This window comes from Mobula birostris, chromosome 7 (genome assembly GCF_030028105.1).
Source record: "Mobula birostris isolate sMobBir1 chromosome 7, sMobBir1.hap1, whole genome shotgun sequence".
Taxonomy (NCBI): domain Eukaryota; kingdom Metazoa; phylum Chordata; class Chondrichthyes; order Myliobatiformes; family Myliobatidae; genus Mobula; species Mobula birostris.
Window position 1 is genome coordinate 143,781,703 of NC_092376.1, and position 23,971 is coordinate 143,805,673.

The 23,971-nt window shown below is 41.4% G+C and overlaps 1 protein-coding gene across 5 annotated transcripts in view; it reads right to left on the minus strand.

Annotated features, from left to right (window-relative positions):
- The window catches only part of LOC140200477 (myotilin-like), a 160,256-nt gene that overhangs the window by 22,606 nt on the left and 113,679 nt on the right, over positions 1–23,971 (minus strand). For all 5 annotated transcript variants that reach the window (XM_072263851.1, XM_072263849.1, XM_072263852.1 and 2 more), the window contains one exon: positions 20,322–20,423. In XM_072263851.1, the coding sequence (XP_072119952.1) occupies positions 20,322–20,423 (102 nt within the window). The remainder of the gene's footprint in view (positions 1–20,321; positions 20,424–23,971) is intronic.

Here is a 23,971-nt window from a genome sequence, read left to right on the forward strand (position 1 = left end):
TACAATGGGTAGTCAAAACTGCCAACTTATCACCTGTACCAGCCACCTGCCATCAAGGACATGTATACAGATAAGTGCCAGAAACATCATGTTGAATCCCATCCATGGTGCTCATGGACCACTGTATTCACACTAGGATCACCAGGCTCAGAAACAGCTACATTTCCTAAGCAGTAAGGCTGATCAACATTTCTTCCCATTTAGTCAGAGGGTGGTAAACTATGTTCCCTCTAAACTGTGCGTGTGCGCACGCGCACACACGTTTTTCAACCAGCGCACAAAAGAAATTAATGTGCGCTCAAAAGGTTAGTTACCTAAAATAATGTAGTAATTAATAATTATACTTATTGAAAATAATCTTTTAGCTAGGTGTTTCTGTTAACTGGTAAATCTGTGGAATTTGTTGCCATGAGTGGCTGTGGAGGCCAAGTGACTGGGTGCATTTAAGGCAGAGATAGATAGGTTCTTGATTAGCCAGGGCATCAAAGGGTATGGGGAGAAGGCAGGGGAGCAGTGATGACTGGAAGAATTGGATCAGCTCATGATTGAATGATGGGGCAGACTTGATGGGCTGAATGGCCTACTTCTGCTCCAATATCTTATGGTCTAACCCACCCCTCCACATCTCAACCACTGCTACTTTATCATTTCCTGTCAGCCACCTTATGTATAGGCACTTTTGTGCCTACTGTAACTTTATGTACATGCAATCAATCTATGTATATAAGCTATCCTATGTACTAATAACAGGAATTTTGCAGATGCTGGAAATTCAAGCAACACACATCAAAGTTGCTGGTGAACGCAGCAGGCCAGGCAGCATCTCTAGGAAGAGGTACAGTCGACGTTTCAGGCCGAGACCCTTCGTCAGGACTAACTGAAGGAAGGGTTAGTAAGAGATTTGAAAGTGCTTATCTCTTACTAACTCTTCTTTCAGTTAGTCCTGACGAAGGGTCTCGGCCTGAAACGTCGACTGTACCTGTTCCTAGAGATGCTGCCTGGCCTGCTGCATTCACCAGCAACTTTGATGTGTATTGCTATGTACTAATACTTGCGTTTTTTACTTATTGCGTTCATTACCTTATTGTGTTTTTTTGTGCTGCATCAGATCTGGAGTAACAATTATTTTGTTCTCCTTTGCATTTATGTACTGGAAATAGCATTAAACAATCTTGAATCTTGAACTTTCTGTATACTTGGTCATTCAAGCTAACTGGATTTATTAATTTCATCAAAGGAAACAGAAGTTACTTTGAATTAACAGAACAGATTTTCCCGCAAAATAGAAATCTCGTCACCTCTGCAATGTGCTATAATGCAATTACTGAAATGGAAGTTGACTTTTTCAGATAGCCATGAACAGAATTGAATCCTTTATCAGCCCTCCCACAGAAATCTAATATTCATGGTGTTTCTGTTGAAAGAAATGGTGTACATTTTGTTCTCACTGTTCTACAACAACAGCAATGATCAACTTTGAACTGCCAGTCCATTGCAGAAAGCTGATAGTAACAGCAGTCAAGGACAAATGTTGTGTTAGAATTGTGCTATGTGGCAGTGAGATTATAATTTGTAGCTGAGAATTGGAATTTAGTCTGCTGAGGTAAAACGCTGTGCTATTATAGCAAACTTAATTATGTGTGTATTTACATTTCATGGACAAAAATTGTAACCATCTTAGAAGCAAAACCTGGTGTGTTAAAGCTTTTGTAGATTTATTCCACAGACTGAGCCCTATGCTATTTACAATTCACTGGCTCTAAATATATTCTCATAATTGAAAGTGTGTAGTGAGTCCAATTAATGCTATGATAGCTCTTTAAGAACCTTGGAACAAGTTTGGGCCAATCAGCTCCTCAAAAGTGTTTTGCCACTCTACTTGCTTTGCTTCTGCAGCCCTTAAAATCTTTGCCTAATAAAATCACCACTTCCTTCATATTCTAATTTTTTCCAAGTACATTTCTGCTAGCTGTAATAGTAAACTTCATTATTGCACTGAAATTTTAATTCTTTCCCTATCTTCAGGTTCTGCTGAACTGTTGACTATATCCATCATTTTTTGTTTCAGAATAGATTTTATTTCAACACAGTAATCTGAATTTAGCATATTGAGTGGATAAAAATCAATCTTTTGTTCTTTCCAATGTTTAACGACAAGTAATAATGTAGCTGTGTCAATAAATGGTGCATTATTCATGAATAGCTCCATGGATAAATGGAATTTTAGGTGTTGTATTGACTTCAGAATATCCTAGGTTGTGCAAGCAGGCTAAGGATAGTGACCTGATTTTTCCATTGGCAGTAAAGGTTATTTAGTCCTAATTTATATTCAGAAATATCTGCTGGAAAGTGTGGGAAAGCTCAGGGTAGTTAATAAGATACTAGAGTAGAGTAGAGTTCTGTATCTCATTGTAATGATGGAGGAGGGTGCAGGAGGCAGTAGGTAGTAATAGTAGATGTTTTATTTCATGATAACATTAATTTGTTTCCAGTGTATAAAAAAGCTATTATAGAGCCAGCGATCATTGACCTGGGTTCAGTTCCTACTGGTACCTGCAAGAAGTTTCTATGTTCTCCCCATGAACGTGTGGGTTTCTTTTGGGTGCTCTGATTTCCTCCCACATTCCAAAGATGTCCAGGTTAAGGTTAATGAGTTGCGGGCATGCTATGTTGTTGCCAGATGCGTGGCAACACCTGAGGGCTGCCCAGCACAATCCTCATTGATTTCTGTCAGGCCTGCTCCCACAGACACCTCCTAGTCTCCACCCAGCTAATCAGGTTCACCTGCCACTTATACCAGACTCATCACCTGCAGCCTATTTAACCACAGTCCTTGTTCACTCGTAAAACTGTCTGGTCTCAACCAGGCACTTTCCCTGCCTAAAGTTTACCCTTTTGCCAGTTGTGCTTAGTTTCTGTTCTCTCTTGTTTTGTAGCCTCTCGTGACTGGTTATTTTGTATTATATTATTATTATAGATATTGTTTACTGCTAACTCATTACCACTGCTCTGATTTTGGGTCACGCCTCCTCTACATTTCCTGACAGGATGAGTGAACCTTCAATTGACCCAACAGAGTATGTTCACCGAAAGGAAGTTGTCCGCCGACACAAGCACACATACAACATAGAACATAGCAAACCTACAGCACAATACAGGCCCTTCGGCCCACAATGTTGTGCTGAACATGTACTTATTTTAGAAATCACCTAGGTTTACCCATAGAACTCTATTTTTCTAAACTCCATGTACCTATCCAGGAGTCTCTTAAAAGACCTTATCGTATCTGCCTCCACCACCGTCACCGGCAGCCTATTCCACGCGCTCACCACTCTGCGTCAAAAAAAAAACAACCTACCCCTGACATCTCCTCTTTACCTACTTCCAAGCACCTTAAAACTGTGCCCTCTCGTGTTAGTCATTTCAGCTCTGGGAAAAAGCCTCTGACTATCCACATGATTAATGCCTTTCATCATGTTATACACCTCTGTCAAATCATCTCTCGTCCTCCGCCTCTCCAAAGAGAAAAGGCCGAGTTCACTCAAGCTATTCTCATAAGGCATGCTCCTCAATCCAGGCAACATCCTTGTAAATCTCCTCTGCACCGTTTCTATAGTTTCCACATCCTTCCTGTAGTGAGGTGACCAGAACTGAGCACAGTACTCCAAGTGGCTGACCAGGGTCCTATATAGCTGTAACATTATCTTTCTGTTCTTAAACTCAATCCCACGGTTGATGAAGGCCAATGCACCGTATGCCTTCTTAACCACACAGTCAACCTGCGCAGCAGCTTTGAGTGTCCTCGGACCCCAAGGTCCCTCTGATCCTCCACACTGCCAAGAGTCTAACCATTAATACTATATTCTGCCATCATATTTGACTTACCAAAATGAACCACTTCACACTTATCTGGGTTGAACTCCATCTGCCACTTCTCAGCCCAGTTTTGCATCCTCTCGATGTACCGCTGTAACCTCTGACAGCCCTCCATACGATCCACACCTCCAACCTTTGTGTCATCAGCAAACTTACTAACCCATCCCTCCACTTGCTCATCCAGGTCATTTATAAAAATCACGAAGAGTAAGGATCCCAGAACAGATCCCTGAGGTACACCACTGGTCACCGACCTCCATGCAGAATATGACCGTCTACAACCACTCTTTGCCTTCTGTGGGCAAACCAGTTCTCTATCCACAAAGCAATGTCCCCTTGGATCCCATGCCTCCTTACTTTCTCAATAAGCCTTGCATGGGGTACCTCATCAAATGCCTTGCTGAAATCCATATACACTATATCTATGGGGTACAGGGGTACCTTATCAAATGCCTTGCTGAAATCCATATACACTACATCTAAGGGGTACAGGGGTACCTTATCAAATGCCTTGCTGAAATCCATATACACTACATCTACGGGGTACAGGGGTACCTTATCAAATGCCTTGCTGAAATCCACACGATCCAGAAGCAGCAGGAAACCATTGACCATTACTCTGCCACTCTAATCCAACTCCCCGCCTCAATGCAGCAGCTCCACACCAGTCAACCTTCTCCCCCTGAGCCCCATATTTCTGTGCCCGAAAGCTCTGACAGAACTCCAACGCTATTCTGCAACTTCCTGTCTCAGTGCATCTTGCACCTCAAGCTCGAGCCATCACTGTACTCTATGGACTAGTCCAAAATTGCCTTCCTCATCTCTTTCTTGACTAAGCAAGTTCTGACCTGGGCCACCACTAGCTAAATGGGACAATAAAACCGCCATTTGCAATGGATAAGAGGACTTTATCACTGAGATGCATTAGGGTACCCAGGAAGTGGAAGGGAGGCAGCTGATCTGATACACTCCTGCATCAAGGCTCACACTCTGTGCTGAATTACACTATGGAATTCAGGACCCTTGCAGCGGAGTGTGGTTGGATTGCAGAAACGCTGTCGGATCGCAGAAACGCTGTCGGATCATTATTATCACAGCCTCTCAGAGTGCTTGAAAGACGGCGTTGGTGGAGAGACAACTTCCAAGGCTACTGCAAAGCAGCCAACCATCAATGCGTCATACGCCCACTGTGTCCAGGAAATGATGTGTCCAGGTAGAGGCGAGGGGTTTTCTATCTGGCTAGCTCTCCCTGGCTCTTTTTTCCAGCACCATAGCCCATCTCACACTCTCTGTCCTCCTCTACACTCCCTTGGCTCCACACGTACAGGAAGCTCTGGTGGATTCTGGTGCAGCAGACAACTTTCTGGATCGGACTGTGTGTGTGTGTGTGTGTGTGTGTGTGTGTGTGTGTGTGTATGCGCGCGCAGAGCTTGGACTCCCTTCCGAACCTATCTCTCGCCCCTTTGACGAACGTCCCTTGGGGTCTTGATTGACAGAGCACTATAAGTCCATCCAATTCCTCCTGATGGACTCCTCCAACTCTCCTCTCATCCTGGGTTACTCCTTTCTCTTCAGTCATGATCCTCACTTTGCCTGGTCATTCGGTACACTGCTGGGTTGGGGAACCACCTGCCTGCAAGCTCAGTTGACTTCACCCTGTAAATCCATGGAGACGGAGGAAACCCTTGACCTCACTAAACTCCCACAGGAATATCACAACGTAGCCATTGCCTTCAGTAAAGGAAAGATAGCACCCTGCCACCTCACTGATCACACAACTGCACCCTTGTGCTCTTCCCAGCACCACCCCTCCCTGAGGCCATCTGTTCTCCCTCTTCTCCTGAGACACAAGCCATAAATTACTACATTGCGAAAGCACTACAGCACTGGCATTCACCCATCGTGGTCCCCAGCTGGCGCAGGATTCTTCTTTGTCAAAGAGAAAGATGCATACCTTCGTCCCTGCATTGACTGTCATGGACTCAACAAAGTCACCATTAAGAACTACTACCCTCTCCTCTTGATGGATAGTGCATTCAAAATATTCTGGATGGCACAGATTGTCACCAAGCTTCAATCATCAGGGAGGTGAGTGGAAGATGGCATTCATAACACCCACTGGCCACAACGAATACTCGGTGATGCTCTCACTGACACCTCCCAGCCTGCACAAGCAGGTACCTACCAGTCTCCACCCAGCTGATGAGTCTGCTCATTCCAGGCTCATCACCTGCAGCCTATTCAACCCCAGTTCTTATCTGCAGTCCTTGCACACTCATTGAACCATCTGGCCTCAACCAGTTGCTCCTAGCTTTCAGTCTCTTTGCCTAAAGTTTATCTTGTTGTCTGTTGTGTTTAGTTTCTCTTCTCTCTTGCTTAGGGAACCCTCATGGTCTTTTATTAAAGTTACCACTTACTGCTAAATCGTCTCCATTGCTCTGCTTTTGGGTCAAAGCCTCCTCTACATTTCCTGATAGATTTGATTTGGTATAGAACAGTACATTTCACTGTATGTTTCAATATTTCAATGCATATGACAAGCAAAGCCTTTCTTTTTCTTTCTCTTTATCTTTTCCTGCCTGTGGTAAGATCATAATTAATTTGATCCTAGTTTTTCTCTGTCAGCCCAAATAGCCTCAAACATCAGAATCAATAAACATATTAGCCTTTTAATTTCTAAAAATTATCAGTTAAAACCTCTTTGTTTCAAAGCCAAAAAACATGCAAAAGATGAGCTGGAATAGGCCATCGGGCTCTTCAATCCTGCTTTGCCATTCATCAAGATCAAGGCTATTCTTCAACTCTGTTTTATTGCACTATCTCCATATCCTTTATTTCCTAAGTGTTTCTATTTTGAACAAATTCACCTGAATGAAAGAAAAATAGATGGGTATGTCGGAGGAAAGGGGGTTAGATTGATCTTGGAACAGCTCAAAGCCTTGTGCCAGGCAAGTAACCTCTTCCTGAATGTCATCAAGACGCAGGAGATGGTTATCAACTTCAGGAGAACTCGCACCATTGACACTCATCTTTACATCAACGGCACAACAGTGGAAGCTGTGAGCAGTTTCAGACTTCTGGGAGTGCACATCTTGCACAGCCTCTCGTGATCCCTTAATGTATCCTACACCATTAGCAAAGATCACCAATGCCTCTACTTTATGAGGAGACTGAAGAGAGCTGAACTACGCACATATACAGTATATTCACATCCTTCTACAGATGTGCTGCAGGGAGCATCCTAACAAGCTGCATCACTGCAGCAGACAGGAAGGCTCTACAACGGGTAATCGAAATATCCCTATGCATCACCAGCACCAGCTTATCTGCCATCAAGGACATACAGTATATACAGAAAGGTGCCAGAAAAGAGCCAGTAACATCATGAAAGATCCAACCACCGTGCTCATGAACTCAAACAGGAGGAATTCTGCAGATGCTGGAAATTCAAGCAACACACATCAAAGTTGCTGGTGAATGCAGCAGGCCAGGCAGCATCTCTAGGAAGAGGTACAGTCGACGTTTCGGGGCCGAGACCCTTCATCAGGACTAACTGAAGGAAGAGCTAGTAAGAGACTTGAAAGTGGGAGGGGGAGGGCGAGATCGAAAATGATAGGAGAAGACAGGAGGGGGAGGGATGGAGCCAAGAGCTGGACAGGTGATTGGCAAAAGGGATATGAGAGGATCATGGGACAGGAGACCCAGGGAGAAGGAAAAGAGGGTCGGGGGGAAAAACCCAGAGGATGGGCAAGGGGTATAGTCAGAGGGAGAAAAAGGAGAGGAGATTGTTTTGCTGAACACCTACGCTCTGTCCGCCAGAGAAAGCAGGATCTCCCAGTGGCCACACATTTTAATTCCACGTCCCATTCCCATTCTGATATGTCTATCCACAGCCTCCTCTACTGTAAAGATGAAGTCACACTCAGGTTGGAGGAACAACACCTTATATTCCGTCTGGGTAGCCTCCAACCTGATGGCATGAACGTTGACTTCTCTAACTTCCGCTAATGCCCCACCTCCCCCTCATACCCCATCCGTTATTTATTTATATACACATATTCTTTCTCTCTCTCTCCTTTTTCTCCCTCCGTCCCTCTCACTATACCCCTTGCCCATCCTCTGGGTTTTCCCCCCCCTCACCCTTCTCCTTCTCCCTGGGCCTCCTGTCCCATGATCCTCTCATATCCCTTTTGCCAATCACCTGTCCAGCGCTTGGCTCCATCCTTCCCCCTCCTGTCTTCTATCATTTTGGATCTCCCCCTCCCCCTCCCACTTTCAAATCTCTTACTAGCTCTTCTTTTAGTTAGTCCTGACGAAGGGTCTCGGCCCGAAACGTCAACTGTACCTGTTCCTAGAGATGCTGCCTGGCCTGCTGCGTTCACCAGCAACTTTGATGTATGCTGCTCATGAACTGTTTGTCCCACCCCCATCAGTGAGGAGACTATGTAGCATCAAAGTCAGGGCCACCAGGCTCAAAAAGAGTTACTTTCCCCAAGAAGTAAGGATGATCAACACTTCCACCCACTAACCCAGTCCTCCACACCCCCAGCCACCACTATTTTAACATTTCCTGTCAGATTCACCTCTTGTGCCTGGTGTCACTTTATAGACATACCACAAATCTATGTATGTAAGCTATCTTATGTATTTATATTTATTGTGTCTGCTTTTTTATTACTGTGTTCTTTATCTTTGTTGTGTTTTTTTGTGCTACATTGGATCCGGAGTGACAATTATTTGATTTTTTTCTTACACTCATGCACTGGAAATGACATTAGACAATCTTGAGAAGGTCAAAGGGTTAGCACAACGTCGTAGGCTGTACTATTCTATGTTTTAAGTTCAATATCTGAAACTTCCCACCCTCTGAGTGAAAACAAAAACTTCCTCTAATATTAGTCTTGAGTGTTTAGCCTACCTCTTACACACTGTGAACCCTGGTTTTAGATTTCTCAGTTGGAGGAAACACTCTCTCTGTGTCCAGACTGCCAAGCCCTTTAAGACCCCAGGGCTGGACTCAATCTCTCCTCAAATGGCAGGTTAGCAATTCCTGGAAACAGCCTAGTGAATCTTTGCTGCTTTCTCTCTACAAAAACATATTCTTTATCGTGTAAGGTGACCAAAGCTAGTAATCCAGCTTAGTCTCACAAATGCCCAATGTAATTACAGTAACATTTCCTTATTTTCAATGTCACATCTTTTCATAATCCAAACACATTTGCATTCCTAATCACTTGTGTGCGCACATTCCCAGATGCCTTCATGTAAACATTGCGTAATTTCTCTCTGTTTCTAAAATAACAATCTGTTTGTTTGATATTTTGTTTCATGTATCTTACATTTTCTACATTATCTTCTCCCTACAATATCCTGTTAATTTACATAAACTTCTCTGTACTCTCTTGAAGCCTCTTTACCTTCTTCTACCTATTCACAAATCCATCCAGTTTCATATTATCAACAAACTTGTAAATAAGACATTTGGTCACTTCAGCCAAATCACTGAAATAGATTGTGAGTGTCTAGCACTAAAGCACAGATCCTTACAGTCGTGCTCTACAGTCACAGCCTGTGAACTTGATATAAATGAGAATCACTTTTACTATCATTGACTTGTATGTCATGAAATGTGTTGTTTTGCAGCAGCTGAACAGCTGGACATAAAAAGTTGTAAATTACAAAATAATCAGTTAGTGCAAAAAGAAGGGAATAGTCGACTTCTCAGAAATCTAAGGTTGCAGGGGAAGAGGCTGCTCCTAGGTTGTGGAATATGGGTCTTTAGGCTCTCATACCTCCTCCCTTTTGGTAGTAATGAGAAGACAGAATGTCCTGGATGGTGAGGGTGTTTAGTGATGGATGTCACCTTCTTGAAGTACCACCTTGTGAAGATATCCTTGATGGTGGAAACAGTTGTAGAATTAGCTGAGTCTTTGGTAACATACCAAATCATGTCAAAGTTGTTGTATTTAATAAAGGAAGTTTTTTTGAGGTTGTTGGAAATCTGCAAGATAAAATTAGAACTAATTTTATAGTTTGGGATTTTACATTAGTGAAGATGTGGAAGAATTAGATATCCATGTTGAAAATGAAGTAGTTGGGGTCAGGAAAATGGATCTTATTGAAGTGAATGTAGGCAAAGCAAAAATGAATAGAGTCAGATGATTGTAATGAATACTGGCCACTCTACTGATGTTGCTTTTCTGACGATAAAAAAGCAAAAGGGATTAAGGAAAAGGCTGAGTTACCGAACAAATATATTGTACTTTGGAAGACAGTGAAGGACCAGTAATAGTGGGTAATCAAAACTCTATAAAGGTTCAGAACTTAGAATAAAATTAGAGGTTAATAAAAATAAAATATAGCGAAATCAAGTCAGATGAAATCCCTTTAAGAAGGCTTATGGAACGCTTGCTTTTATTAGTTGAGGCATTGGGTTCAGAAGTCAAGAGGTTATGTTGCAACATAAAACTCTGGTTAGGCCACACTTACAGTTCTGGTTGCCTCACTATAGGAAGGATGTTGAAGCTTTGGAGAGTGTGCAGAAGAGGTTTACCGGGATGTTGCCTGGTTTAGACAGCATGTGCTATCATGAGAGGCCTGGGCAAACTTGTGTTGTGTTCTTTGAAGTGGTGGAGGCTGAGGGGAGATCTGATAGAGGTTTATAAAATTATGAGAGGCATTGATAAAGTAGACATGAAGTGTCTGTTTCTCAGGCTAGAAATGTCTAATACCAGGGGGCATGCATAGAAGGCGAAAGGTGATAGGTTCAAAAGGGATGTGAAGGATAAGTTTTTTACTCAGAGAGTGCGGGATGCCTGGAATTCACTGCCTGGTATGGTGACAGAGACAAATACATTAGTAGCTTTCAAGAGACACTTAGATAGGCACATGAATGTGAGGAAGATGGACGATATGGACATTGTGTAGGTAGGAAGGATTAGTTTTTTAGTATTTTTGATTTACTTTTTAGCTGGTTTGGCACAACAGTGTGGGCCAAAGGACCAGTTCCTGTGCTGTGCAGTTCGATGTTCTATGTTCTAAAAGGTGCAAAGATAATGGAAACATCAGTGATTGTCCAACGGAATTTTCTAGATTCTAGTGGATGGAGTTGCAGGAAGTATGGGATACAGAGAAAGATGATGATAATCAATCTAAGGGAATTGGGGTTGCAGGAATTCATATTAAAAGGGTTGCTGGGCATGGGTGAGAAAGCACAGGTCGGGGTATTTTTAGCTTTCGTAAGGGGTATCGGGTATGATGAATAAGCAGGAATAGGGTACTAGGATGGCCAAAGATGAGAGGATAAAATGTAGGTTAGGGTATATATGTGTGTATGATTGGGTGAAGGAATTTGGAATGTAAGTCTATTGCACACTGCGGAGCAGAAGGTGGCAGTAATGCACCATTAAGCTGGGTGCTAACCGCTGTAAAACAAGAAGAAGAAGGAGAGACCATTCAACAACAACTACAACAGTGCTATGCAGCAGGGTTACAAGAAAAAATAGGTTATTGCACCAAATTGCAAGCAGAACTCTATCTCCATCCAGATGCAAAGCCAATCTTCTGTTCCAAAGGACTGGTACCGTACACTGCTTTACCAATTGCAGAGGAAGAGCTAGGTTGCCTGCAACAAGCTGGTGTGATCAAAGCTGCTAACTACTTATGCTGGGAAGCTGCAATAGTCATTATCAAAAAAGCCAGTGGTATAGTGAGGTTGTATGCAGACTTCTCAGCTGGTCTCATTACAGCTCTGGAGACATGCCAGTATCCATTACTGGTACCGGAAGATCTCTTTGCAAAATTGAATGGTGGTCACTACTTTGCCAAGTTGGACTTGGCTGAAGCCAACCTCCAGGTGGAAATAACAGAAAATTCACAGGAGCTTCTCACCATTACAACACATAAAGGGTTGTTTTCCTTCCTCTGTTTGTGTTTCAGGGTAAAGAGAGATTCTTCAATCTCCCGACATTTTATGGACATCATGCTAAGTGGTATGATGTTGCTGCTTACCTCGACAACATCATTATGATAGGCATGGATCAGACAGCACTCTGCCAACGTCTGGATGATGTTTTGAACAAACTATAAGGTTCTACTTTCACTTGACACATTTCAACCCAGAGTTGCCAATTATTGTCATGAAGAATGCATCCAAGTACGCGATGGGAGCTGTTGTATCCCATATCTTCCATGATGGTTCCAAAAAAAGCTGTCATGCATGCAGCTAGATCACTGACCTCAGCAAAAAGGAGCTATGGACAAATCCAAGAAGAAAGCCTTGGGAATTATCTTTGTTATAGAAAAAATTCTACAAGAAGTTTTACAGAAGAATCTTCACTTTCCTTACTGATCACAAGCTACTGTTGTCCATCTTTGGGTCTAAGAAAGGCATCCCGATGTATGCAACTAACCATTTACAAAGGTGAGCAATGATGTTATTAGCCTACAATCATGAAATCAAGTACACATCAACTCAAGGATGTGGACAGGCAGATGCTCTCTCCAGACATGAATTAACAGGTTACTGAAAACGAAGATGCAGTTGTGACTGAAATTTCAGTGGTTTTTGTAGTTCACAAGTTTGTGTCAGATGCTGGTGAAGGTCTTACAGTCATGGTCATCGAGGTCAGAGCAGAAACAGCTGCAGATCCTCTTCTTCAGTGTATCTCCAGATACCTCAATAACAGATGGCCAGTCAAGGTTGAGGAAGATGTTGTACCCTTTTACCAGTGTCAGACATCCCCGTCAATAGTGGACTCCTGCCTAATGTTTGGGGACAGAATAGTGACTCCACGAACAATTCGACCAAACTGTTCTATGGTGGTCACCCAGGCATCATTCCAAGGAAAGCCCTGTCTTTGAGTACTGACCAGGCACAGACGAAGATATCTTATCCATATGCAGGTAGTGTACTCAATACTCTATGGTAGCAAAGAATCCAGGTAGAGCCAATCCACAACCATGGCCTCAGACTAGCAGACCTTGGAGTTGAATACGTATTGACTTTGCTGGCCTAGTCAACAAGTGTACCTACCTTGTCCTGGTTGATGCTTATTTCAAATGGCCAGAAGTATAGTCTATGAAATCAACAACATCAGAGGCTTCCGTCAACATCTGCTGCAGATCTTTATCCACTTTGTTTCTGACAATGACACCCAATTCAGTTCACAGCAGTTTGCTGCATTCTGCCAGAACAGCAGAATTATCCACATCTGCTCACCCTCATATCATCCAAGTCCAACATCAAGCAGAGAGATTTGTGGATACCTTCAAATGGTTGCTTCTGAAATCAAGACAGGAAAGAGCATTGGCCAAGGCCCTCAACACATTTCAGCGGACATATTGGATTACACTCACCCTTAAGGGGAAGTCACGAGCTGAAGTACTTTTGGATAAAAACTGTGCAGTGTTGGATGCAATGTTGCCACAGTGTCCAGCATCCAAGACAGCAGATAGTGAGATGCACAAATGTAGTCACACATACTTCGGTCGACAGGTGAAGTCATTCAAGCCCAGAGCTGCAGTGTGGATCAGACCATATCACAATGGGCAAGACCCCAAGGTATCAGGTCAGATTGGCAAACAAATGAGGAAAGTGCCCTATGAAGTTATCATAGAAGGATATCATCAGCATTGTCACATCAACTAGTTGCAACCACATGTTCCCGAAGGCACAACATATTCATTGGGCAGATCATCAAACACAGAGTTGGACCTTCATCTCCTCCTGTAAGGGTTTGATTTACCCTGACCAAACCAACCAGCAGCGCTACAAACAACATCGCAACAAGAAAGTGATAGCCTGCAACCACTATGAAGGCCTGTTTGTCAGCATAAGCTGGTTGTTCCAATTCAATTCAACCCACAAATCCTACAGGTAATCGTCTTCAAGGAGGTGCTACAAAGAACCAAAACAACCAACGTCTATTGGTCAGCTGACAACCAATCCCAGGCTGACTTTCACTAATTGATTCTTGTTCCAATCAATGGCTTGAAAATTCTTTGGGTAAACCATTTAGATAGTCGCGCTTTGGGATGTACAGTTGAGTTTGAATTTTGAGATTTTGTACTTGCACGGTTTTACTGAATAATGGAATATTTTGAGATCTAGCTTTGTCCTATCTTCAGGCTTCAGATTTCATCACTACTTATAGGCAAGTGAAGATAACAGCAGGCGATATATTGTTATTCAAGAATGAAGACAGAAAGAAAATAAGTCAGTTTGATCAATTTGTCATAGAAATATTTCTGGAATTCATGATTAAGAATGTTGCTGCAAGCACGAAGAAAATCATAATATGTTTAGGCAAAGTCAGTAGGATTTTTATAAGGCTGAAATGGTGTTTGACAAATATATTTTTAATCAAATCCCAGGATAGTGGATATGGAGTTACCTTTTGGAGTAATGTTACCAAAATTTTAATGACTATCTGATAAGGTTCCACGCAAATATTGACAAATACATTAAGATTCATAGAGCTAACATATTAACATGGGTAAAAGATTGATAAAGAAACAAAGTGTTTGGAATAAACAACTCAATTTTAGGTTACTAGTTGAGTGCCACAAGGACAGGTAGGGGCCCCAGTTACTTTAATTGTAGATCAATAATCTAAGTGAAAGAGTAGAAAGTGATGCATTCAGATTGCTCATGGTTCAAAGTTGTATCTTAAAATGTAGAGGCTATAGAATCTGCCCATGGTTATTGGCAAGTTAGGCAAATGGGCACAAAGAAGGCAGATGGAATATGTAATGTTATTCATATTAGAAGGAAGAATATAAACACAGATCTTTTTAATAATGGGAAGTTAGTAAATGTTGGTGTACAGAGGGATTGTAGAATGCTGATATAGAGCATATAGAAAGTTATCGTACAACAAATAATTTAAAAGCTCTTTAAATCAAAATGTAAGAGAACAAGGAGTCAGCAGGTGGGAGCACAGAAAAGAAATAAGATTCAGTACAAAACAGGACATGAATCTAAATGAGATGGAATTTGTGTAGACTGAAACTGATGAAGCAGGGGGAGGTATATCAGAATCAGAATCAGCTTTATTATCACAGACATGTCATGAAACTTATTGTTTTGTTGCAGAAGTACAGTGCAATACAAAAATATTACTATAAGTTACAATGAGAAATATATAAAAATGAATAAAAGGTGCAAAAAGAGAACAAAATACTGAAGTAGTGAGCATGAATTCCCTCAGATTCCTATATCTCCTCTCTGATGGTAGTCATAAGAAGAGGGCGTGGCCCAGATGCTGATGGTCCTTAATGGTGGACACTGCCTTCTTGAGGCAGCACCTTCTGAAGGTGTATTGGGATCACTTTTTTCATGTTATAGGTCAATGATTTCAATGATGGAATTGATGGCTTTCTGGCCAAGTTTGCAGATGATATAAAGATAAGTGGAGGGGCCAGATAGTGATGAGGGAAGACCTTGTGCAGGATTCCCTAAAGGTTAACTTACAGGTTGAGTCTATGGTAAGGAAGGCAAATGTAATGTTAGCATTCATTTCCTGAGGACTGAAATACAAGGGCAAAGAAGTGATGCTGAGGCCTTATAATGCATTGGTCAGACCATACTTGCAATATTGTGAGCAGTTTTGGGCCCCTTATCTAAGAAAAGATGTGCTGGGATTGGAGAGGGTCCAGAGGAGGTTCACGGGATACGTCCAGAAGTGAAAGGTTCATTTGATGCCTCTGAGCCTGTACACTCTGGAGTTTAGAAGAATGAGAGGGGATCTCATTGAAACCTATCAAACATTGAAAGGCCTAGACATAGTGGATGTGGAGAGGATGTTTCCTACGCTGGGTGAGTCTAGGACCAAATGACACAGCCTCAGAATAGTGAGACGTCCATTTAGAACAGAAATGAGAAGGAATTTCTTTAGCAAGAAGTTGGTGAATCTGTGGAATTCGTTGCAATGGACAGCTGTGGAGGCCAAGTTATTGAGTATATTTAAAGAAGAGATTGATAAGTTCTTGGTTAGTCAGGGCATAAAAGGTTACGGGAGAAGGCAGGAGAATGGGGTCAAGAGGGATAATAAGTCAGTCATAATGGAACAGCAGAGCAGACTCGGTGGGCAAAGTGGCCTAATTTTGCTCCTCTGTGTTATGGTCTTATGTTCTTGATATTGGGGAGGCTAGTGTTCATGATGGAGCTGACTGAGTTTGCAACATTTTACAATCCTGTGCATTGGAGCCTCCACACCAGGCAATGATGAAACCAGTCAGAATGCTCTACACGCTCTCCAGGTTCAGGAACAGTTATTCTCTCTCAGCCATCAAGCTCTTGAACTGGAAGGGATAACTCAACTATACTTGCCCATCACTGAACACAACCTATGTTCTCACTTACAAAGACTCTTCATCTCACACTCTTGATAGTTATTTCTTATTTATGTTTTATTTTTGTTTCTGTTTTGTATTTGCACTGTTTGTTGTCTTTTTCACATTGGTCATTTGTCTGTCCTGTTGGGTGTAGTCTTTCATTGATTCTATTGTGTTTCCTGTACTTACTGTGAATGCCCACAAGAAAATGAATCTCAGGGTTGCATGTATATGGTGACATATAAGAACTTTGAACTTTGGTCATTCTCACCATTTGGACAGTCAAAAAATAATGAAAGCACCTGTAATTCATGAATGCCAGTAGTTTTTGGGGGATGAACCTTGCATTGATAATGATGCTCTGGAACTTGGGAGAGTCATGAAACTTTTGCAAATCAAGTCATATCTATTTTGTTATTTCTGACTCTCCATAAAGAATTCATCATTGTGTTAGGTTTGCAAGTATATGTTACTCGCCTAGTGCACGCAAAATCTACAGCCACAATCACAAAGAGTTTAAAAAAAGTATTTCAGCCAGCAGTAACTTAGGTCTGGGTAAGAATGTACTGGCTTCAGAAGTTGCCTGTAGGAGGTGATCCAACTGTTGCACTGTCTCCCTAAGTAGGGCTTCTCTTAACTGTAGGCATGATGTTCTATACCTAATGACGCTGAGACAAGAAGTCTGTGGCTGTACTTCCTGGCCTCATACCTCTGGAACCATGTGCTTTTCCTCCTGGTCATAATGTTTCCCACTTCTCCATGGATTGTCACCTTGTTGTGGTGGAGAAGCTTGTGTGGTCCTGTGATCCCGAGAGTGATGCCGTCTGGAGCGATGCTCCTGGTAGGGTCACTCATGGCGGTAAGGTCGAGGGTGAGGTCCCTGACGAAGAACAATCCAACCAAGACCTCAACAGTGTAATAGGCGGATGAAGTTACTTCGAACTCAACGGCTGTGAAGGCGGATGAAGGCTGCAACAAATCCATCAGCTCCAATCGTTGTGGTTTCCATGTCATTGGAATCAGTTGGTTGATTTGTGAAGTATCGTGTGCTTCTTGGATTGCAACATCAAGTACACGTTAAACAAATACACGCACAGGTGTCTTCACTCTGTGGGCCACTTCTTCAGAACGAAGACCATCATCCTCGACCTCGAGGGATAGCCACAACAAATGTTTCCCAGTGGCATCCCATGATTGCTGATAGGATGCCCCTGTTCATTTGTCAATCAGATAACACAGTTGCAAACATACCTCAGAAAGAAAATACAATGTTGCTCCAGCAAAAAAGCTTCTGGTTAGCTGAGAAAATAATGAATTCTTTTAAAATAACTGTATCTTCTAAGGTAGATGATTTGTTATCAATGGAATGCAAGAGGTACCAATTCAGACACAAATTCATAATCTCAAACATGAGAAAATCGGCATATGCTGGAAGCAACACACACAAAATGCTGGAGGAACTCAGCAGGCCAGGCAGCATCTGTGGAAAAGAGTATACAGTTGACATTTTGGGCCAAGGTCCATCATCACAACCTGGCGTTCCACAGGGATGTCTGCTTAACCAACTGCTGTACTCTCTCTACACCAGCAGTCCCCAACCACCGGGCCGCAAAGCATGTGCTACTGGGCCACGAGGAAGTGATATGATTTGGCGATATGAGTCAGCTGCACCTTTCCTCATGCCCACTGTTGAATTTGAACGCACGCAAGGTCATTACGCACGGGTCGTCCCTGTCAGCGCGGGAAGGAGATCAACTCCTCGAGCTTGCAAATGATGGCGGGCTGAAAAATATGTTTGACATAATATCTCTGCCGGCATTCTGGATCAAAGTCAAGGCTAAATATCCTGAGATAGCCACGAAAGCACTGAAAATGTTGCTTCCATTTCCAAGATATCTCTGCAATGAATGCAAGGAAAACTAATTTGCAGAATAGACTGGACATAAGGAACCCCCTTCGAGAATCGCTGTCTCCCTTTACCCCTCGATGGCATCGTCTTGTTGCAGGGAAATAAGCCCAAGGCTCCCACTGATTCACCGATATTGGTGTGTTGCAATGATTTTATATGTTCATACGGGGAAAATATGTGCTGTATGTTTAATATCCAAACGTTACTTAAAATGTTATGATGTTATTGACTTATAAGTGACTTATATAACCATATAATAATTACAGCACGAAAACAGGACATCTCTGCCCTTCTAATCCGTGCTGAACACTACTCTCACCTAGTCCCACTGACCTGCACTCAGCCAATAACCCTCCATTCCTTTCCTGTCCATATACCTATCCAATTTTTCTTTAATGATAATATCGAACCTGCCTCTACCATTTCTACTGGAAGTTCGTTCAACACTTACTTCAAGCTCCCCTGATAATTGACTTATCACTATATTCATGCGAGGAAAATATGCGCTGTGTGTTTAATACTAAATTCGTTAGATAAACACTTTTAGAAATGAAATTGAGTGTATTAACCACTTATCACCTATATTCCGGTCATGACTAACACCCCACCCGAACAAAATCGCCAAAAACGATTTGTAGAAAAAAAATCAGCACATACACCCATGCACACTGTTGCCTGCGCAAGGCTTCATGGTCATTGTAGTCTTTCTCAGGGTAAGCACAACATCTTTGACTGCTACTCTTGTCCGTTGGCAACTGTCCCCCTCCCCCCCCCCCCCCCACCCCGGGTCGGCCGGTCCGCAAGAATATTGTCAATAATAAACCAGTCCGCATTGCAGAAAAGATTGGGGACCCCTGCTCTACACCCATGACTGTATGGCCAGGCATGGCTCAAACAGCATCTATAAATTTGCTGATGATACAACCATTGCTGGCAGAATTTCAGTTGGTGACGAAAGCGCGTAAAGGAGTGAGATCTGCCAGTTGGTTGCGTGGTGCTGCAGCAACAAACTTGCACTCAATGTTAGCAAGACCAAAGAGCTCATTGTGGACTTCAGGAAAGGTAAGACGAGGGAATACAAACCATTCCTCAGAGGGGGATCAGAAGTGGAGAGAGTGAGCAATTTCAAGTTCCTGTGTGCCAATGTCTCTGAGGACTTAACCTGGATGCAACATATTGACACAGCTATAAAGAAGACAAGACAGCAGCTACATTTCATTAGGAGTCTGAGGAGATTTGGTTTGTCAACTAAAACACTCAAAAACTTCTACAAATGTACCATGGAGAGCATTCTGACTGGCTGCATCACTGCCTGGTATGGAACGATTATTGCACAAAATCAAAATAAGTTGCAGAAACTTGTAAAATTAGTCAGCTCTGTCATGGGTACCAGCCTCCGTAGTATTCAAGACATCTTAAAGGAGTGGTGCCTTAGGAAGGCGGCGTCCATCATTATGGATCCCCACCACCCAGGACATGTCCTTTTCACACTGTTACTGTCAGGACGGAGGTACTGAATCCTCAGGCACACACACGCAGCGATTCAGGAACAGCTTTTTCCCCTCTGCCATCCCATTTCTAAATGGACATTGAACCCATGAACACTACCTGACTAGCTTTTTATTTCTGTTATTTTGCATTACTTATTTTAACAACCATTTAATATATATATTAAATTTCTGTTTATTTATATATTTATTTATTCACCCACATTATTTATTTTTTATTTTTTAAATTTATAAATATTTATTTATTTATTGTAATAGTATTTTTCTCTATATTTATTTATCATGTATTTCATTGTACTGCTACCATAAATAAATTTCATGACTTACTGTATGTCAGTGATATTAAATCTGATTCTGATTCATGTTCCTACTAGAAAATATTCTTTAAATTTAAGTTCTGATCTTAAGAGATGTTTTATTATCAGACTTGTATAATTTTATGCTTCATTGAGTTCACCAAGATATGCTAACTTTGCAATAAATTTGCAAATATGATTTAAGTTTGAGTAAATATATATACACACACACACTTGTAGTAAATATATGTATACACAATTAAATTCTAAGTAAAGTAATTACAAACCATGAACAAACTATGACAAATTCCTTTAATAATCTCAACTAGCAGAAATATTTCTATGTACTCTCCAAAATCAAACCTCTTATGAAAGAGAAAGGGTTGATTGATTTACCTGGCTGATTTGTTCATTTTCCATCTTTTGAAGGTCAAGGACAGAGGCAGCATTCTCTGGTCCTAGTAATCTGCGAGCCATCTTTTCTTCATATGTTAATCGCTAGAATAAGATTTGCATGGTGTTTCAGCTTTAAGTGTTATTCTTTGTTTCCCAAATTCCAAAAGCAATTATAACTTTTATTGTATTATAGTATGTATTGAGCTGTATACAATACAAGCTGTATTGTTTGATGTTGTAGTGTTCACTGAGCTTGGCAATTAGCTTGCAAACGTTTCATCACCATTCAAGGTGACATCTTCAGTGCACAGTAGTTAGTGTTTTGCTCTAGGAGTGCTGGCATTTATATAGCCCCCATTTGCTTGCCTTGGTCCTTAATGGCTACCCCTTCAGTTGACCCTTGAATTTTGTTGGCTCGCATTTCTCAGCACCATCCTAAATGACTTTGGGTGAGCAACGCCCAAAGGAGCTCGAAGCTGGGAGACCTTCGGCTGTTTTAAAATTCCCATGCAAGAGCAACCATATTTTCCCCATGTAGCTGTGTTGTGCTTGACTGCAGACTGCTACAACAATCATGCACTCGGACTTGAACTATATTTTTTATTGTGTGACTGTATATTACTGCCATCTTATATGTACTATATGTGCCTTGTGCCTTGAGTTACTGTTGGTACTGTGTTTTGCATCTTGGTCCCTGTGTAACGCTGTTTCACTTGGCTGTATTCATGGGTATTTATGTATGGTTGACTGACAATTAAACTTGAACTTAAACATCTAAATTGAGCAACAGAATTCAAATGCCCAGTTTATAATTCTTTGGTTTTTTTCCTTTCTTTCTTTTTAAATCTTTTTATTAATTTTTCAAAATTATAAACTCAATTACAAAGTTGGTACAAAGAGATTGGAATAATGTTCATCAGCATATATAAAATGAATTTTAAGTAACATAGATATAAAAGACTTCCAAACTCATAATGAGATTAATCATTAAAAAAAGAAATAAAAAGAAAAAAATATATAAACAAAAAAAACCCAAGAAAAAGCAAAACAGGGCTAGACCAACAGCTTGTATCAGACACGTTCAATAATGTCGTTAACTCCGCTCCTCTCATTGTATAATTTAAGTTTAGAGAAAAGATTCAGAAAGGTCAGATTACATCATATGAAAATGTTGCATAAAAGGTTTCCAAGTTTCTTCAAATTTAACCGACGGGTCAAAAATATCACATAATTTTTTCTAAATTTAAACTTAATATGGTTTGAGAAAACCATTGGAATGTAGTTGGAGGATTAGTTTCCTTCCAGTTCAACAAAATAGATCTTCTCACTATTAAAATAACAAAAACTATCATTCGATAGGCTGAAGAAGACAAAGATCTATGTTCTACCATTGGCAATCCAAAGATTGCCGTAATAGGATGGAGTTTTAAATCGAAGCATAGAACTGTTGTAATAATATCAAAAATGTCTTTCCAATACTTTTCCAAAAGAGGACAGGACTGGTTTTTTTCAACTTGCCAATACAGTATAGGTTTACCCAAAAAATGTACATCAGCCAGCAACTAATGGACACAGCAACTTTAACAACAATGGCATTAATGAAAAACATACTGTTGTATGTATTTGTATCCTCTTGTGCAAGAAAAAGATGTAAAATTAATTTTATGCAGCAGTTTCACTGCCTTAAATATGTTCACAGAAATGCCAAGAAAATTTCCCCCAAAAATACCACCACTACAAAGAAAAATTTGGAGCGGCCATTATGAGAGTTCCCATATTTAAGCTGTGCCATGGTTAAGTATAAGTTCTCAGGTTTTGGTTCAGGTGGCTTTAGTGAGAGAAGACTGAGCAGTTACAGCTGAAGTCAGAAGTTTACATACACCTCAGCCAAATACAATTAAGCTCAGTCTTTCACAATTCCTGACATTTAATCCTAGAAAACATTCCCTGTCTTAGGTCAGTTAGGATCACTATTTTAAGAATGTGAAATGTCAGAATAATAGTAGAGAGCTTTTATTTCAGTTTTTATTTCTTTCATCACATTCCCAGTGGATTAGAAGTTCACATACACTTTGTTAGTACTTGGTAGTATTGCCTTTAAGTTGTTTAACTTGGTTCAAACTTTTTGGATAGCCTTCCACAAGCTTTTCACAATAAGCTGCTGGAATTTTGTTCCATTCCTCCAGACAGAACTGGTGTTACTGAGTCAGGTTTGTAGGCCTCCTTGCTCGCACATGCTTTTTCAGTTCTGCCCACAAATTTTCTATCGGATTGAGGTCAGGGCTTTGTGATGGCCATTCCAATAACTTGACTTTGTTGTCCTTAAGCAATTTTGCTACAACTGGAGGTATGCTTGGGGTCATTGTCCATTTGGAAGACCCATTTGCGACCGATCTTTAACTTTCTGGCCGATGTCTTGAGATGTTGCTTCAATATATCCACATAATTTTCCTTCCTCATGACTCCATCTATTTTGTGAAGTGCACCAGTCCCTCCTGCAGCAAAGCACCCCACAACATGATGCTGCCACCCCTATGCTTCACGATTGGAATGGTGTTCTTCGGCTTGCAAGCCTCACCCTTTTTCCTCCAAACATAATGATGGTCATTATGGTCAAACAGTTCAATTTTTGTTTCATCAGACCAAGGACATTTCTCCAAAAAATAAGATCTTTGTCCCCATGTGCACTTGCAAACTGTAGTCTGGCTTTTTAATGGTGCTTTTGGAGCAGTGGCTTCTTCCTTGCTGAGCAGCCTTTCAGGTTATGTCGATATAGGACTCGTTTTGCTGTGGATATAGATACTTTTCTACCGGTTTCCTCCAGCATCTTCACAAGGTCCTTTGCTGTTGTTCTGGGATTGATTTGCACTTTTTGCGCCAAAGTACGTTCATCTCTAGGAGACAGAATGTGTCTCCTTCCTGAGCGGTATGACGGCTGCGTGGTCCCATGGTGTTTATACTTGCTTACTATTGTATGTACAGATGAACGTGGTACCCTCAGGCATTTGGAAATTGCTCCCAAGGATGGGAGGTCCACAATTTTTTTTCTGAGGTCTTGGCTGATTTCTTTTGATTTTGTTTGTAAACTTCTGACATACTGGAATTGTGACATAGTCAATTAAAAGTGAAAGAATGTGACTGTAAACAATTATTGGAAAAATTACTCGTGTCATGTACGAAGTATGAAATATGAAATCTGTGGAATGGTTAAACAATGAGTTTTAATGACTTCAACCTAAATGTATGTAAACTTCTGACTTCAACTGTATGTTTCAGGCATGACAGAGCCTCAGTTAAGAGAAGAGGAGGAGTTGCTTTATTGATGAAAGAAGTCAAGAGGTCATCAGAGGATATTCTTGGGGTATTATCCAGTGAGGCCATATGGGGAGAATTTAGAAGCAAGAATTGCATCCCCCCCCCCCCCCAAAGTTAGTAAGAGTTGGAGGAACCAGTATGTAGAGAGATTGTAGCTAGGGAGATTTTAACTTCCCCAAAATTGACCAGGCCAACTCTAGTGTTAAAGGCTTGGATGGAGTGAAATTTGTGGTGTGTCCCATAAAGGTTCCTTTATCAATATAAAGGAACACTGGGCCTCCTCCTGTGAAATGAGATAAGGCAAGTGGTAAGTGTCTGTCAGCAAACACTTTGGA